Source organism: Oratosquilla oratoria, chromosome 30, assembly GCF_046742065.1.
Source record: "Oratosquilla oratoria isolate Oo_2021 chromosome 30, ASM4674206v1, whole genome shotgun sequence".
NCBI lineage: Eukaryota > Metazoa > Arthropoda > Malacostraca > Stomatopoda > Squillidae > Oratosquilla > Oratosquilla oratoria.
The window spans coordinates 51,427,482-51,445,987 of NC_134806.1; the positions used below are offsets into that span (position 1 = coordinate 51,427,482).

At 40.5% G+C, this 18,506-nt stretch overlaps 1 protein-coding gene across 4 annotated transcripts in view; it reads left to right on the top strand.

Moving 5' to 3' along the window:
- The window catches only part of Sbf (SET domain binding factor), an 88,674-nt gene that overhangs the window by 22,279 nt on the left and 47,889 nt on the right, over positions 1-18,506 (top strand). For all 4 annotated transcript variants that reach the window (XM_076213046.1, XM_076213048.1, XM_076213049.1 and 1 more), the window contains exons 14-24: positions 236-442; positions 785-898; positions 1,364-1,546; positions 3,452-3,563; positions 6,036-6,201; positions 7,193-7,323; positions 8,649-8,758; positions 9,782-9,977; positions 11,753-11,889; positions 12,284-12,465; positions 14,766-14,962. In XM_076213046.1, coding sequence (XP_076069161.1) covers positions 236-442; positions 785-898; positions 1,364-1,546; positions 3,452-3,563; positions 6,036-6,201; positions 7,193-7,323; positions 8,649-8,758; positions 9,782-9,977; positions 11,753-11,889; positions 12,284-12,465; positions 14,766-14,962 — 1,735 coding nt within the window. The remainder of the gene's footprint in view (positions 1-235; positions 443-784; positions 899-1,363; positions 1,547-3,451; positions 3,564-6,035; positions 6,202-7,192; positions 7,324-8,648; positions 8,759-9,781; positions 9,978-11,752; positions 11,890-12,283; positions 12,466-14,765; positions 14,963-18,506) is intronic.

The following is an 18,506-nucleotide window of genomic DNA, read 5'->3' on the forward strand; positions in this document are numbered from 1 at the left end:
ATATATATATATATATATATATATGATTAGAATAATATCCTGCCCAGAATACAGGGATGACCTGTCATTCATGAGGAGCTAAGATGAGAGGGATAAAGATGTGGTGGAGGGGAGCAGAAAGGGTGGGAGTGGTTATATGCCTTTTGACTAGGCTACCTTCCTTGTAAGGGGGGAAAAGCCCTTAGTATATAGATATATTTATTCTTGTTTGTCTAAGTATGGTGTTTTCCAACAGGTCATGCGAAACTGTGTGAACTGCATCTTCGAGAACAAGATCAGTGATGCTCGTAAGACCTTCCCTGCAGTATTAAGGGCTCTCAAAAGCAAAGCAGCCAGACTGGCACTCTGCCAGGAACTGGGGCAGCATGTGCAAGGGAACAAGGCTGTGTTAGAACATCAACAGTTTGATCTTGTGGTTCGACTTATGAACTGTGCATTACAGGTAGGTTTTGGGTACTTGTACAACACGTTTGTTCCGTGAGGACACTAAGTGTGTTACTATACTCATGAAGTGTATTACCATACTTGTGGCATTCATGAGCTGAAGACTTGGGTCTTGTACTAGAAGACCATTCCTGCATTTGTATGTAATTAATGGAATAGTTCTTTTGTCAAGAACATTGGAATTTTTAGCTCCAAAGCAGTTACAAAAGACTTAGACATGAATACTCTGAAATGCAATGTAAAACAGATGGAAATTGTTATGAAAACCAAGGTGATGATGAAATAATTCAAATAGTTGAACATGCTGATAACTTTTTTTTTTTCTTCTTCTTCTTCTCAGGACGACTCTCCTGTAGACGAACATGGTGTTGCAGCTGCCCTTTTACCGCTCTCTACGGCATTTTGTCGCAAACTATGTACAGGGGTCATTCAGTTTGCTTACACATGTATACAGGTAAAGTTGCTGGTGGTTGTGTATCATTGTCTGGAAACAATGAGGTAATCATTAGAATTTGGTTTAATGTTTTGCTGAATGGGAATTTTTTTTTAATGATTTGCTTATTACAAATTCATGTGTGGAATGTGTGTATATATAGTATATATTGTTCTACTCTATCCCTCACTCCCTCCCACTCTTCTCTGAGCTTCTTGTACTTGTGTGTATATATATATGTTTCTGCTCCATATAGTGCTGTTGGCACAATCACTCCTTCATACAGTCTCCTCTTAGCATCTATTCCCAAATGTCTATTCCTCATTACACTCTTTAATCCACCAAGGCATTTACTCACTTCTCACAATCTACATTCTACCTCCACCTCCACTTCACCTTTTCCTGCCACATTTGCACCAAAGTGTTGTATTGTATGAATATCATTATTATTGTAATGATTATTTTCTTTTATTGTTGTCGTTACAGGACCATGCAGTCTGGAGTAATCAACAGTTCTGGGAGTCTTCATTTTATCAGGATGTTCAGCGGGAGATCAAAGGCCTTTACTTTGATCGACAGCAGCAACATCAGCAGAGCAGAGCGTCCTTGATATCAGATTCTAGTAGCTTCAAGGAGTCTGCATCTTTAAGTCCTGTCAACCACAGAGAGGTATGAAGAGGTCTTCCATGTCAGAAGTTTCAGAAATTGTTTTGTTCAGTTTGTGTGTTCAGGAATGCAATCTACTATTATTAGGCCAGACCATTTTTTTATTAGTTGGGCTATGAGCACCATGTATCCTTCCCCTTAGGTTGGAGTGTTAAAAAAAAAAAAACTAATTCTTTTTGGAGGCCATGTTGTCAGAATTAGTGAAGAAAGACTAGTAAAAGAGGTATGGAAGGCAGATGTGGAGGGAGTGAACATGAAGGGACGTCCTAGGATGAGGTGGATGGATGGGGTGAAGGGGGCTTTGGGGAAGAGGGGAATGTCTGTTGAGGAAGGACGGGAGAGGAAAGAAGACGGGTGAATGGAGAATGGTTGTATATGGATGATGTTGTGATGCATGAGGTGGAATGTGTGAGCAAATTTTTGACACAGCCCGAAGGGATTTCTCCCCGTCTTCTCCTTTATGCATGGGGCGACGGAGAGGTGGGGGGGGTCGCCGATTTAATGAAGCGGCCTTGCTGTGGATGTGCTGTGTCTTGTGACACTGCTTCTGACCCAGGGCAATGGACAAGGTGCAGGGATGACCCGTCATCCAGTAGGTGCTAAGATGAGAGGGATGTTGGAGGGGTGTGGAGTGTATTCAGGGATGGAATGGGTGGGAATGATTTTATGCCTTTTCCTTTTTGGCTTCCTCCCTAGTAAGGGGGAAAAAGCCTTGGTATATGTATGTATGTATTCATACTTTCTCACTGGCCAGGCTGATGGCACACAAGCCTGTATGTACCAAGCTTTGCATATTTTGTCGGTAGTTCGGTGGAAATAAAAAAGTAATTTTTCCCGTTTTTATTTGATTTTGATTTTAGGTTTTCCATCATTGGCGAGCCCATGACCCAACGAATAAAAAAGTATGGCCTTGTATTTAATTTTCTTGCAAAAATTTAGGTTAATTGTTTTGTCTCATAAAATGTGGGTGTCATGAGATACATTGTAAAAGAAAGTTATAGATTATGGAGAAAAAATAATTGGATTTCTGTGAATTTTTAACCACTTCACTCTGGGGCACATCGCACGTCTGGCAGCATTAGCTGCTCGACGTGCTATGTTGCGTCATAATAATCACATTATAAAAAATAAAGTCAGTGCTCAATCGTTCGTTCTCTTTCACCCGTGAATTTTGATAACCATAGAAAATATGATGAAGCCAGTTTAGAGAGAATGGAGGTTACGTAGGTACAACTACAATAAATATAATCAAGACGCCGACGTCGGCATCATCGCCTACCCACTTGCTCCTCATGATGCCTACGTAGGCATCACTGTATGGAAGTGGTTAAAGTGGATTTATGCCTTTGACTTAGGGTACCTCCCTTGTAAGAGAAAAAAGCCCTTGGTATATGTATCTAAAAAGATATCTAAAATAAGTAAATAAAGGAAAAAAATCTGCATATTCTTACAAATCCAGTTATTTTTCTTATTTCTGTGAATTTGCAAGGATTTAAGAATGGAAAAGGGTATGGTTTACATTTTATAGTTTGTATATCGAACTGCGATAGCGCCATACGCCTACGGGGTCTATTAACCCAACACTAGCCGACCACCACTTGTGTGGACATTTGGGCCCAGGACATAAACCCAATTTGGGAATTGGTGCTGTTTTATGTCCTGGGGCAATTCCTGTAGTGGTTTTTATGTCCTGGGCCCAAGCGTCCACACAAGTGGCAGTTGACATTTGTTGGATTAAAAGACCTAGGCATAATGAGATTAGTGAAAAAGAAATGTACCAAATAAGATTATAGAAAGTATAGTGAGAAAAGGAGACTGCAATATAATGAGTTATTTAATGGTGTTGATTAGTAAATTATTATTATCATTATTATTTTTTTTTTTCTTCTTCTTCTTCTTTTCTATTAGGCATCAGACTGGAAGGACCAGCGCTCTCCCTCTTCCTACTTGCGACCATCTGAACCATCTGCTTTAGAAATAACTGCCGAACAAATGCGACTTGTTCACAACATGGATGGAGGTAATATAAGAGTACATACATATTTATGTACATGTATGTATTTACCTAGTTATATTTTCTGGGAAGGGGAGCTATGCTCATGGTGTCCCACCTTTGTATCTCGCAGTGTCTAGTTTGCTCTTAAACTCATGAATGGTTTTTGCATGTATGTATGTATATATATATATATATATATATATACACGTGTGTGTATGTATGTATATATATATATATATATATATACGTGTGTGTATGTATGTATATATATATATATATATACATATTATATATATATATATTATATATATATATATATATTACATATGCATATATATATTATGTATATATATATATATATATATGTATGTATATATATATATATACATACACACATACATATACCAAAAGGTCCTTTCCCTTTGTAAGGTTTTTTAAGGGTTACTTGAGTCTGCATGAAGGGATGGAGAAGGGGCGGTTGCCTATCAAGTGAAGCAGCCTTGCTTCTGACCTTGACCAGTGAGCGGGAGGCAGGGATGACCCTTCATCCACAAGGAACTAAGATGAGAGTGAGGCAAGGGTGGTGGATGGGAGTGGAATGGGTGGAAGTAGGTGAATGCCTTTGACTTAAATACCACCCTTATAAGGGGGAAAAAGCTATTGGTATATAGATAAACCCAAGCACTATATAGTTGTATATTCAACACCGAAAGTGTTGTTCTTCATTGGCATGGATAAATATACCAAAACATTCTATTCCCCTGTATAAGGGGGTAGCTGAGTCAAAGGATACGACCATTCCATACCCATACAAAAACCCTTTGTTGCCCTTCTTGTCTTAGCATGCAGATGAAGGGTCTTTCCTGTCCCATGCCCGCTGCTTGGATCAGAGGCAATGGAGCAGGACCTAAGGGCTGAAGCCAGGATACCCATACCACTCCATTACACGGCAAACCCCATGCCCCCCCCCCCCCATTATCCATTCAAGAAGATACAGAGCAGGCAATAACAAATCCCATCAGGTCGTGTCATTTCCTTGTCCGTTTACAACCATTCTCCATGTACCTGTCTCTTGCCCTCTTCCTTCCTTGCCCAGCAGGCATTCCTCTTGCATCCAATGCTACTTTCACCCTGTCCATCCACTTCTGCCTTCCACATTCTTTTTGCTAGTCGTCTTCATATGACCAATCCATCCCAGCATTCTTTACTGAACCCTGTCAGCCAGGTCTTCTACCCTGGCTTTTCACCTCACCTCCATGTTTCTAAATCTATCAATCCTTGTAATTTCCACCATACTTCCTAAATATGTTATCTGAAACGTATTTAGGTTTTCTGCATCCTACACAGTCTCTACTCACTACAATGTTACAGGGGCAATCGTCCCTTCATACAGCTTTTTCTATACTTTCATCTCCAGGTAGCTAATTCTCATGACACGTTTCATCTCCCCCGTCCCGCGGCTCTTTGCACCTCATGGTCTGTAATTCATGTACACTGCCCCACTCCTCCATTTCCTGCCATATGTGACCCTAAGAACTTAAAGTTCTTGACATCCTCTAGGCCAGGGGTTCTTAGCCTGGCTTGGCTCATGCACCCCTTTCACCATTTGCCAGAATGTCATTCCCCCCTCCTTTCCAAGATTGCCTGTTTCAAAAGGTGCAATCTAAGTAATATGCAGATATTATCACACAGCGTAACACTTTTCTAATCCTAAGATTAACCTGGGTCAGCACTGGTATAATTCCAGCCCAGGTGACAGGCCAGATAGGCCAGAGCCTATATTTGCTTTCCTCACTCCGTAAACTTAATGTGGTCACAATTCACCCCCAGAAAACCCAAAATTTTCCCCTGGGGGTGAATTTCACCCCTAATGAGAACCCCTGCTCTAGGCTCTTGCATTTTAAGAGTTCTTCCCCTATTCACTACTAGTCTGCACTTCTTGCACATCTCATCATCTTACATAAGAATACAAGAATGAAGGAGACTTCGAGACCATAAGGCCTACACTAGGCAGTTCCATGTCCATTACCACCTGTCATCCCCATCCATAAGTTGTCTAACCGTTTCTTAAAACAACTGATAGTTTCGCCACTCACTACATGGTTACTAACTCTATTCCATTCATTGACCACCCTATCAGTGAATCATTTCTTGCCAATTTCCTTCTTAAATCTAAATTTGTCCAATTTGAATCCATTACTGTGACTCTTGCCCTGTTGTTTAAATGTGATGACCTTGTTTGTCACCCTTGTTAAATCCATTGATCCACTTGAACACCTCTGTTAGATCACCCTCCACTCTGCATCATTCCAGAGAGTGTAAGTTAAGTTGCCTAAGCCTCTCCTCATAAGGTAAATTTCTAAGCCTGTGTATTGTTTTGGTTCTTCCTTTTTGGCAACCTTGTTCAAGGCTAAACTCGTTTGAGATACGTATATATATGTTGTTTCATCATCAAGGCAAGACTTGTTTGAGATATATATATATTTCCCCCAACAGGAAAGCAGAGAGAGCTGATGGATCAAGAGGAATCAACACTCTACTCGCAGGCCATTCACTATGCCAACCGCATGGTAGCTCTCAGAGTGCCGCTTGACATCAACACAGGCACACACAGAAGAATGTACAATGACAAAGACAATGCTAGCAATAGTATAACAAACAGGTAAGTTATCCATCTGACATTATACGATATTGTTAACCTCTTCCATATGGTGATGCCTACATTGGCATTATGAGGCATGAGTGGGTATACTAGGATGCCGACATTGGTGTCTTGATTATATTTATTTTGTAGTTGTAGTAGCTGAGTTACCCCTGGTTTGATCACGTTTTCTGTGTTTATTATTACTCGGAATGAAAGAACAAGTAATACAGCAGTGAATTTTATATTTTATAACACGAGTAGTATGATGCATCATGCATTAGGCACCCAATGCTGCACATGAGAATTTGACTTGTATTGGAAAAGTTAAGTTCGTTGACTAGAAACCCGCAGTCCCACAGCAGCTGGCACCAATGGTGTATCTTATAGGGGAACAACTGCTCCCCCTGTGCATATTTTTCAAAATTGGCACCTCTGAAAAAAAAAGATTAGACTCTTTAGTTCACTTGTGTAATAAAATTAATATATATATATATATATATAATTTTTTTTTTTTTTTTTTTTTTTTTTTCTTCTTTTTTTTTTTCTTTCATGGCCTTGGAAAGATTTTCTGTTTTTCTTTATTTGACCAACCTGCCCCTTATAGTTTTTAACAGTCTGCACATGTTTTTATTAAGTTTGGAGATTTATGAGCCTACTGTAAAACTTTCTATTGTGTTTATGTGTTGATGATTGTTATGTAATTCCTTGAAAACTGTATCTTTTTTGTGTTTTGATTTGAAATACAAAATTAGAATGTATGATAAACTAGTTGAAAATGTTTTGGTACATGTCACTGCACCGTTTTTTAGGTGCTTGCTCCCCCTAACTTTAGAATCTGGCTATGCCCCAGGCTGGCAATGATGCTTGGACCCTCCCTTCGATCTTTCTGGGAAGACATATTGGATTCTCATTTTTGTTATATTGTTTGGAATATTTCTGTCGTTCATTGCAGTCCATAAGAACCCACAGAATAACCTGAGTGATTTACAATTGTTTCCATTGTTTTCAGTGTGGCGGAAAGTGACAGCATAGATGCGGAATCTGGATTCGAGGATCAAGAACAAAGCGACCCAGAGGCAAATGTTATACGATTTGTGTCCAGATTTGTTGACAAAGTGTGTACAGAAGGTGGAGTTACAGGTGGGTGCAACATTATTTTGCCGTTTGATATTATGTTGTATGATATAGGGATTTCTCCCCATCTTCTTTTCTGCATGAGGGGAAGGAGAGGCGAGGGTCGCCAATTAAATAAAGCAGCCTTGCTGTGGATGTGCTGTGTCTTGCAGCACTGCTTCTGACCCAGGGCAGTGGGTGAGATGCAGGGATGACCCATCATCCAGGAGGTGCCAAGATAAGAGGGAGGGAAGAGGGTAGAGGGGAGTGGAGTATGTAGGGTATGAAATGGGTGGGAGTGGATTTATGCCTTTGACCTTGGCTACCTCCCATGTAAGGGGGAAAAGCCATTGGTATATGTATGTATTCAATAATAATAATACATACATATACCAAAGGCTTTTCCCCCTTACAAGGGAGGTAGCCAAAAAGAAAAAGGCATAGAGACCACTCCCACCCATTCCATTCCACTCCCATCCATCCCCCTCCCTTCCTCTTATCTTGGCACCTCCTAGATGATGGGTCATCCCTGCATCTTGCCCACTGCCCTGGGTCAGAAGCAGTGCTTCAAGACACAGCACATCCACAGCAATGCCGCTTCATTTAATCGGCGATCCCCCCTCTCTGTCCCCATCTGTATTCAAATATGATAGTGTCATTCTAACACACACACACTCCATGTACACAGGAGCTTGAGAAGTGACCTAATCCAAATAATGGTAAAAGTGAGAAACAGTAAGTTAAAATGTGGTTCGGTATTCCTGTGTAAATGAAAATGTGTCACAACACGAAATGATCATGTGTGACTTAAGTCCACAAAGATGCCACTAAAAACTTAAGACTATATAACTCTTGAGTTAGTACCCAGTACAGGGATATATTAGTGATGATATGGTATCATGTTTGGATAAATGTAATTTTGTATTTTTACAAAACTAAATTTGTACAATATGCCATATGAGAGCTCAGATGAGAGGAAGGGTGGGAGGGGTGTGGAGTGTATTTAGGGATGAAATGGGTGGGAGTGTTTTTATGCCTTTCCCTTTTTGGCTACCTCCCTTGGAAGGGGGGAAAAAGCCTTGGTATATGTATGTATGCCACTAACATCCCTGTATTGGGCACAGGGATGCCCCCTCATTTAGAAGGAACTATGATGAGAGGGAAACAAAGATGATAGATGGGTGGGATTGGGTCAGTGCTTTTTTATTTGGCTACCTCTGTTATAAGGGGTGGAAAGCCCTCTGTGTGTGTGTGTGTGCATTTTTTTTTTTTTTTTTTTTTTTTTTTTTTTTTTTTTTCATGCAATAATACTTCCATTCCCTGAAGTTACATTGGAAGCCTTTTTGTTTCAGAGGAACATATCAAGTCACTGCATCAAATGATTCCCGGTGTTGTTGCCATGCACGTGGAAATGTTGGATTCTGTTTATAAAGAATCGAAGAGGTTACCACCAATACAAAAGGTATGATACATTTTTCATTGTTCTGTTTTCTCTTTCATTTTTCTCTTTATATGATATGATATTTCTTTTTCTTTTTGATGTGATTTATATTTTTGCTTAAGGATGCCTTTTATTTGTCTTTGTTCCCTGAGTAGGAATAATCATTCATAGGGTGTAGTAGGAGACAGAATGATCCTTTATCATTAAGGTTCTAAGGAGAGATGAATAACAAATGGGTTTTGTGGATAGGTGTAGGTTTTTTTTATTTGCATAATGTTAATGAAAAAATCCTACTGTCTGAGAAAGTAAACAGACAAAGAATAGAATTAACTGTATATTTCAACCACTCTCTGTGGTCCTCTTCAGCAGAGAGTGGTCGAAATATACAGTTAATTCTATTCTTCGTCCATTTACTTTCTCCAACTGTGGGATTTTTTTAACTTACCTATGTGTCACAACCAGGGCCCCAACATGGGTAAGTGCCCCCCCCCCCACACACACACCACCACTACCACCACCACCACCACCTTTCACATCTGATGGTGGCAGTCGTAGCATACACCTCTTGGGGATCGGTGCCACCTGCGTAGAGCTGATGGCCACGGGTGGTTGCTGCCGTTTGGCCCCCAACTCTTGGGGTTGGGGGGTGGCCCCACGACGTAGACGCAAACAACACAACATACACTCTATAAAGGATTTGTGGGAAAACCCAGTTTCGGCTGTGGCATTCCTTGGGGAGACGGGACTGCTCGGACAGACAGTCTAGGGAACGACAACAACAACAACATCTGATGGTCACTAGCATGATTCACATGTAACATCCATCCACAAAACAACAGTTATTACACACATCATTCCTACACACAACTCATGATAAATAAATCATGCATTAAAAGTACATTAGGGGGAATTTGCTTTACCGTCTGTTCACCAAAAATGCCCCTCCCCCCAAACCCCCCCTGCCCCTCCCCTTGTCGGGCCCTGGTCACGACATAGTCCCCCTTTGTATAACATTGTAATTTTGACGTTTTGATCCTCCCGCAGCCGAAGATCCTTCTACCATCCTTGGTACCTGGAGAAGAGGTTATGTTCGAAGGCTTGAGAGTCTGCCTGTGGCCAGACGGACGTGAGGAGGGAACTGGCGGTTACGTTGGGGGACCCGTACTTTTACCTGCCGAAGGGGCTCTCTTCATCACCAACTACAGGCTCATATTCAAGGGCCTCCCTACAGATCCTTACGGTAAGATATCGTTTGTATCCCGATTTTTGCAAGGAAACAAGGATGGGATGAAGTAGGGAGTGGTTATGTATTTACCTTTTTGTATTTTAAGGAAGGTGAGCTATGCTCGTAGTGACCCACTTTTGTATCTTTCAACATCCAGTTTGATCTTAAATTCTTGTATAGTTTTTGCGCTCGCTGTTTCCTCATTCAGTTTGTTCCAGATATATATCACTTTTTGTGGGAAGCTATTCTTTTTCAGATCTCTTCTATAACTATCTTTTTTAAGTTTCTTTTCGTGTTAATGATATTTTGATACAGTCTGAAGGGATTTCTCCCTATCTCTATTTTCCGCATGAGGGGACGGAGAGGGGGGAGTTTCCGATTAAGTGAAGCAGCCTTGCTGTGGTTGTTCTGTGTCTTACTTCATTGCATCTGACCCAGGGCAGTGGGGGAGGAATGGGCCTTCATCCACGAGGAGCTAAGATGAGAGGGAAGAAAGTGTGGTGGATGGGAGTGGGTGTGTGCCTTTTGACTTGGCTACCTCCCTTATAAGGGGGAAAAAGCCTTTGGATTATATAGTCTGTCTATACATCAAGGACTTTTCCAAACCCCATATCAGGGAGGTAGCCAAAATCAAAAGGTATATACCCACTCCCACCTATTTCATTCCCACCCATTCCACTCCCATCCACCACCCTTTCCTCCCTCTCATCTCAACTCCTCATTGATGACAGGTCATCCCTGTACCCCACCCACTGCCCAGAATAGAAGATGGGGAGAAATATCTTTGGGCTGCGTTAAAATATCATTCACGCATAACTATTCCCTCGTGGGTTAGAAATAGATTATTGATTGAGAGAAGCAAGTGCCTTGGGGGGATTAAAAAGTGTAATGAGGAATAGACATTTGGGAATGGATGCTAAGAGGAGATTGTATGAAGGGGTGATTGTGCCGACAGCACTGTATGGGGCAGAAACATGGAACATAAGAGAGGAAGAATTTAAATGTGTTTGAGATGAAGTGTCTGAGAGGTGTGGTAGGGGTTACAAGGCTGGATAGAGTGAGAAATGAGGAGGTGAGGAGGAGAGCAAGGGTGAAAAAGGAGTTGGGAGATAGGGTTGATGAAAGAGTATTGGGATGGTTTGGACACATGGAAAGAACAAGTGAAAAAAAATTATTAAATGAAGTGTGGAAGGCAAAGGTGGATGGGGTGAACATCAGGGGGTGACCAAGGATGAGATGGATGGATGGGGTAAAAGGGGCATTAGGAAAGAGGAGGAATGTCTGTTGAGGAAGGAAGGGAGAAGACAGAAGATAGGATGATGTTATAATGCATGGAAGGGAGTGGGTGAGGATGGGGGGGGGGGACTTAGGGAGTGGTTATGTGTGAATGACATTTTGACACAGCCCGAAGGGATTTCTCCCTGTCCTCTCTTTGTCTGCGTGAGGGGACAGAGAAGGGGCGTCGCTGATAAAATGAAGCGGCCTTGCTGTGGATGTGCTGTGTCTTGCTGCATTGCATCTGACCCAGGCCAGTGGGCAAGAAGCAGGGATAACCTGTCATCCAGGTGGAGCCAGGAAGGGAGGGGAGAGGTGAATGAGAGTGGAGTTTGTGGGGATGGAGTAGATGGGAGTGGATTTGTGCCTTTTGACTTCATACCCCCTGGTAAGGGGGAAAAAAGCCTTGGTATATGTATGTATGTATGTATGACTTCAGCTACCTCCCCTGTAGGGGGGAAAGGAGTCCTTGGTATATGTAAGTATTGTTCACATTTCCCGTGTTGGATTTTCAGCATGCGAACAAGTGGTGGTCCGATCTATGCCCGTGTCCTCAATTACGCGGGAAAAGAGAGTTGCTGCCAACCAACACCCGGGTCCTATGGACCAGTGGCTTAACGAAGGACTCCAGATACGATCCAATACTTTTCAGGTAATTACTTGTGCATGACTAAGGAATGATCATTAGATTTTATAATCATTGTTATTGTTATCTTATTTGTTTATTTATTCATTTATTTAATTATGATTATTATCTTTTTCTTTTCTTTTTTTTAACAAATGCTGGCCAAGAAAAAGTTTGGATTATCCCAAAATTGGGAGTATAGGCATCATGATTGTAGAGCTATTACTGTTGCATTTTTTGTGGGGTTGGGATTAATTTAATTGCTCTCTGGAAACACCAACTTATGTCATAGTATAACAACTAACAAAGTTAAAAAAAAAAGATTGCGTTGAAATGATAATAGTTGAATAAGTACACAAGCTTGTTTTAATTATTTTTGTTTCTTTATTTCCAGCTTATATTTTTGTTTCTTTATTTCCAGCTTATCAAAGTAGCATTTGATGAAGAGGTGTCGCAGGAGAGTATAGAAATGATGCGCAAACTGATCAACCGTGTACGTCACCCTCAAACTATGCAGCAACTCTTCGCATTCGTCGGATATCAGCAAATCCCACAAACGCCCAGTAGAAGAGAAAAGGATAAGCAGGGATACGGGACTCTGAGGTACGTACTCATCGTATTTACGTGAAACTTCTCCCGTTAACACCCACTGAGACTCCTCTAAAAGGAATAAAATTGTATGACATTCACCTGAATAAAATTTCTAAAGAGGAGTACTGGCCTCTGATTGGTTGATGTTCCTCCAGAAAGGAAAGTTATGATATTTGCTTTATGACTTGCTTGTTTTGGAGTTGTTTGCCTGTAATTCAGAACACCACAAGTATCAGTATTCCATTTTAGATATGAAGTTGTATTTTTTCCTAACTGTACTTTGATCCTTCATGAATATTTCATATTTTTATTTATAAGGAAGCCCTTGGTATATAGATATATATTTTAGTTTAAATGATATAAACTAAAATGTGAAATAAGAAAAGTTGAAAGGACGACAAATGGGTGTGGGGTGGGTGTATGGGAGACAACCTTGGCTGGCTACTTCTCATATAAGGTACTCCCCCAGGTAGGCGTAGCTCCTCCTTGGGGATCGGTGCCACCTGCGTAGAGCCGGTGGCCAGGGGTGGTTGCTGCCGTTTGGCCCCCAACTCTAACACACTGAAAGACAACACACTGCTGCATGCCAGACCCCCTGATATCCACCCTTCTGAATCCTCTCTCCCACGAAAGGACAGAGTCCACTTGGCCAGACTGCGATGCGGTCACCACCCAGCACTTCTAAGCTACCAGAAGAGGCTGGACGACCGTGTTGTGAACAGCTGCCCAGGATGTAACACTTCACCCCATACCATACAACACATAATGGAAGACTGCATTATACACAATCATGCACGCAAACAACACAATATACACTCTATAAAGGATTTGTGGGAAAACCCAGTTTCGGCTGTGGCCTTCCTTGGGGAGACGGGACTGCTCGGACAGACAGTCTAGGGAACGACAACAACAACAACAACTTCTCATATAAGGAGAAGCCTTTTGGGACTCGCGTTGCTACTTTCGGTGGAGGTTGAGGGGACACCAGTTCAAACCCTGCCACCAGCAAGTTGGTCAAAGGGCACAATTCATTAAATTCCATGCTACAAAGGCCTTTTTAAGGGGCACTGTCCTAGCCTCCTGATAGGGGAATTTGTGACGTTAAACTGAAGCAATCCCCATTGTGTAATAATTATATTCTATTTATGTAGGAACCTCGCTGGCTGAGCAGGTTAGGGCGTCGTTACTTGCGACCAAGGTGGAGGGGATGGCGGTTCGAATCCTGCCACCATTGAAGTTGAACCAAGGGCATGGTTCATTAAATTTCACGCTACAAAGCCCTTTGTGAGGGGCATCGTCTTAGCCTTCTGTTGTGGGGGGGGGGAGTTTGTGACGTTAAACCATATCATCATCACCATCATTTTATTCATGTATTTATTTAGTTTTAAATACTTGGGTGCAAATGTGGCAGGAAAGGGAGGAGTTGGGGTGGTGGTAGAAAGTAGATTGAGAGAAACGAGTAAATGGCTTGGGGGGGTTAAAAAGTGTAATGAGGAATGGATGCTAAAAGGAGATTGTATGAAGGAGTGATTGTGCCAACTGCACTGTATGGGGCAGAAACATGGAACATAAGAGAGGAAGAAAGAAGGAGTTTGAATGTGTTTGAGATGAAATGCCTGAGAAGTACGATAGGGGTTACTAGGCTAGATAAAGTGAGAAATGAGGAGGTGAGGAGGAGAACAGGGGTGGAAAGGGAGCTGGGAGATAGGGTTGATGAAAGAGTATTAGGATGGTTTGGACATATGGAAAGAATGAATGAAGAAAGATTAGTAAAAGAGGTGTGGAAGGCAGATGTGGAAGGAGTGAACATGAGGGGGCATTCTAGGATGAGATGGATGGATGGGGTAAAAGGGGTATTGGAAAAGAGGGTTGAGGAAGGACAGGAGAGGACAGAAGATAGGGGTGAATGGAGAATGGTTGTGTATGGATGGTGCTGTGATGCATGAGAGGGAGTGGGTGAGGGGTGAGGGAGTATGTATGAGAAATAAATTGACGCAGCCCGAAGGGATTTCTCCCCGTCTTCTCCTTTTCTGCATGAGGGGACAGAGAGGGGGGGGGGGTTGCCGAATTAATGAAATGGCCTTGCTGCACTGCTTCTGACCCAGAACAGTGGACAGTTTGCAGGGATGACCCATCATCCAGGAGGTGCCAAGATGAGAGGGAGGGTGGAGGAGAGTGGAATATGTAGGGGATGGAATGGGTGGGAGTGGTTTCTATGCCTTTTTTTTTTTTTTTGCCTACCCCCTGTGTAAAGGGGAAAAAAGCCTTTGGTATATGTATGTATGTATTTATCTATTTACTCATTTCAACAGAGGGTTTGCAAAGAAAACATTGTGGAAGACTGCAAAGGCTGCTGGACTAAAATCCAAGTCAGGAGGCAAACGACACAAATACGTCTTCCCTAGTACGGGTGGAAAGTCCATGACCTCGCCCGGAAGGATGAGCCTCGCTCAAATGGCCCAGATGGATCTCAGTAACGAAGACCTGCCAAATGAAGATGACCTCTCAAGTAAGTCTTGCTGTGTTGGGTTATATTATGTTAGTAAAACCTATAAGTTTTGGTGTATATTTCTTACAGAAGAAATATCAAACCTAAGTATCACTGGAATCAGAGTAGAGAATATCATAAACACTTGAAAAATTAATAGGATGTCAGTAAACCAATGAGCATAAATTATTATTCTTAAACAAATTAAAAAAGAAAAAAATTAGCAAGAAATGTAGATATGCAGTGCATGATAACTTGCATATAACAAATGATAGAGTATCATAGCAAAACCTATGATATTGTCATTGGATTAACTAGCTTGGCATTCAGGTGTCATCGTGAAAAACGTGAAATTTTAATTTTATCTGAAAGTTGGTTGAGATTCCAGTATCTTTGACAAAGTAAAAATAAACAACTAGATAAGTGTAATAAAATTATGGAAATAAAATAAATGCTAATTTGATGCTAACATTTTGGAACGTATTCTGTGTAGAAGTAAAATAATTGTCCTTGTTATGAAATATTGTGCCTTGTAGAATTGTTGCATCTCGTCTAATCTCATAAAGGTTGATATGTTTGACTAAGTTCACTTGGACTTCTTACATCTTACTTTACATTCACATTCATCTTCTTTTTTATCTTATTTTACATTTATCTAAATTATCCTCTATGTCTTGTTACACATTGATCTTAGTCTTTTTTTGTTATACATTGATTTTAATCTTTATGCCTTATATGTCAGTCTTAATCTCCATCAAGATTTTATCATACATTGGCTTTAGTTTTCCTTTATGTCTTACACATTGACCTTAATCTCTCTTTATATCTTATTGGCCTTAAATTTCTATTATATTTTATTATACATTGGCCTTAATTTTCATTAAATGTCTTACACATTGGCCTTAATTTTTCTTTATATCTTACTTTTTGGCCTTAATCTCCTATTATATTTTATTATACATGCCCTTAGTTTTCCTTTTATGTCTTACACATTGACCTTGATTTTTCTTTATATCTTACTTATTGACCTTAAACTTCTATTATATTTTAACATACATGGCCTTAGTTTTCCTATTCTGTCTAACACATTGACCTTAATCTTTCTTTATATCTTACATATTGGCCTTAATCCTCTATTATATTTCATGATACATCAGTTTTATTTTTATTTTTGTCTTACAGATTAACCTTAATCTTTCTGTATATTTTACTCATTGACTTTAATCTTGTATTATATTTTATTATATGTTAACCTCTCCATACATGTAATACACTAATGTTAATATTCCTTTATATCTTATACCCTGACCATGGTCTTAACTAATGATAATCTTGTTGTTTGTATAGGCTTAACTTTTCATTCTTCTTCCATGTGGTCATGGTCCAATAGTACGTTTCATAGAATTTTTCGTCGGGTGTTGGAATTGTAGCTTGGTTTAACCAGGAAAGAGTGTATGTAAATGACGTGAGTGAAAAGGGTCAGGGCGTTTTTCTCCCATGCGTAGTCACCTCACCCACGCGGGTAATAGCTGTTTAGATTAAAAAAGTGTTGGGTACTGCTAATAGATATAAATTCTTGTTCTGAATCATGGTACTCAATTATGATCGTTTGAGGCGACTCCTCTTTGAACAGGACTAATTGCTAAACTCCACTCAGATTTGAGTTCTATGTATGGCAGACTATGATCATCTGGCATACCCCAGGACTGAAAGACTATATTGTACAGCATGGCGACGAAAGAATTAGCACTGGCCGATGTGAGTCCACGTTATCTTAGATTAGTCAGCCAAATGGTGCATTGAGATATCGGGAATGTGTGTATACGGTATATATGTGATTGGCCATCTCCCACTTATGAAGAGAGTGAGTCAGTAGACACCCACACTTAGACTGAGACCATCCCCTTATGAAGAAGGGGAAGAAGAGTCGTCTGCTCAAAATATGAAAGTCATAACAATGACGGACGATGATAAAGAAAACCAACAGGAGACCTATGTGTCTATAACAAAGATAAAAAAGTGTAGTTGTCTAACCTGGAGAGTTTAACCTCTTCCATATTATGACACCTACGTAGTCGTCATGAGGCGTGAGTGTATACGAGGGTGCCAGTGACAGCATCTTAATTATGTTTATTTTGTAGTTGTAGCCGAGAGATCCCTGAATTCTGTGAACTGGTTAGGTCATGTTTTCTGTGTTTATTATTACACAGCAGTGACTTTATATTTTATATCACGAGTAGTGTGATGCATCGTACATTAGACATCCAGTGCTGCGTGCAAAAATTTGACTCATTGAATAGGTTAAAGGGTCGGTAAAGAGCTTTCTCTTTGATATCAAGAAATCAATCGGTCGATGTTACTCCAGATGTCTTACTGTTCACTCGTAACTTCAAAGATTTCTCGATGGAAAGGTTTTATGCATTTGATCTGGGCAGAGTGGGTAGAGACAGAGATGACATTGTCCATGAAGTGCTGAGATGAGAGGAACATTAAACTGAGTTTAACATTAAACTAAGTTTTAAAACTCTTCAATATAAGTCGAATATTCACATGCATGTCAGGTTGCCTGATGTACAATGATGCATCACCATATGCAGATTACAAAATATAAAGTTACATACATATACCAAGGCTTTTTCCCCCTTACAAGGGAGGTAGCCAAAAAGGAAAAGGCATAAAATCATTCCCACCCATTCCATCCCTGAATACACTCCACACCCCTCCACCCTCCCTCTTATCTTAGCACCTCCTGATTAAATATAGCATCACAGAAAACATGATCAAGTCTGTTCACAGAATATGGAGATCACTCAGTTACAACAAGATAAATTTAATCAGGAAGCCTTGTAGACTACACGCATGGCTCATGACGCATAAATAGCCGTCATCGCATTCAAGAGGTTAATATTTATATAGCGGGTGGTTCAGACACTTTCCCACATAAAGGGGAAAAAGGAGGCCTTTGGTGTGTGTACATATGTCTCTGAGTGGCATAGGGAATTGTAAAATTATGTATTCTTTGTCGTCTGTGTAGTCGTTGCATTTTGGGTATTTGGTGTCTTTTGCAAAGGCAGTTTTGTATTCAAACATTAAGTAAGTCCTGGGCAGTGACTTTGTTGTATGTTATTGTTATTTTTGTGTGATTTGGGGCAAAGCACTGGATAATGAGAAAGTATGTGGAGGTTCATTTGGGAGATTATGATATTGCAATAAAAAGGATTTTGTATACATAGAACAGGAGTTTCGTGTCATGTGGTCCTTGTTAGTAAATGAATATGCTTACATGGCTCAAGATGAAAGGAGTGAGAGGTAACAGCTGTTTTGGATGGAAATGGACGTAATTGTACCCATTCACTCGTGTGCTATATCATTAGATGTGTGACAGTGTCTTCAATAGTACCTCATACTTTTGATTGAAAAAGATATTATGCTGTTTGTGATTAGAAGAGTGCACTAGGTACAGTGGTTATAGAAACTTTTGGCATATGTTGCAGGTGTGTATTAGCATGTTTACAACTAGGTAAATGTATTTAGACCTAGTAAACAATTGTTGCGTCTGCTAGAG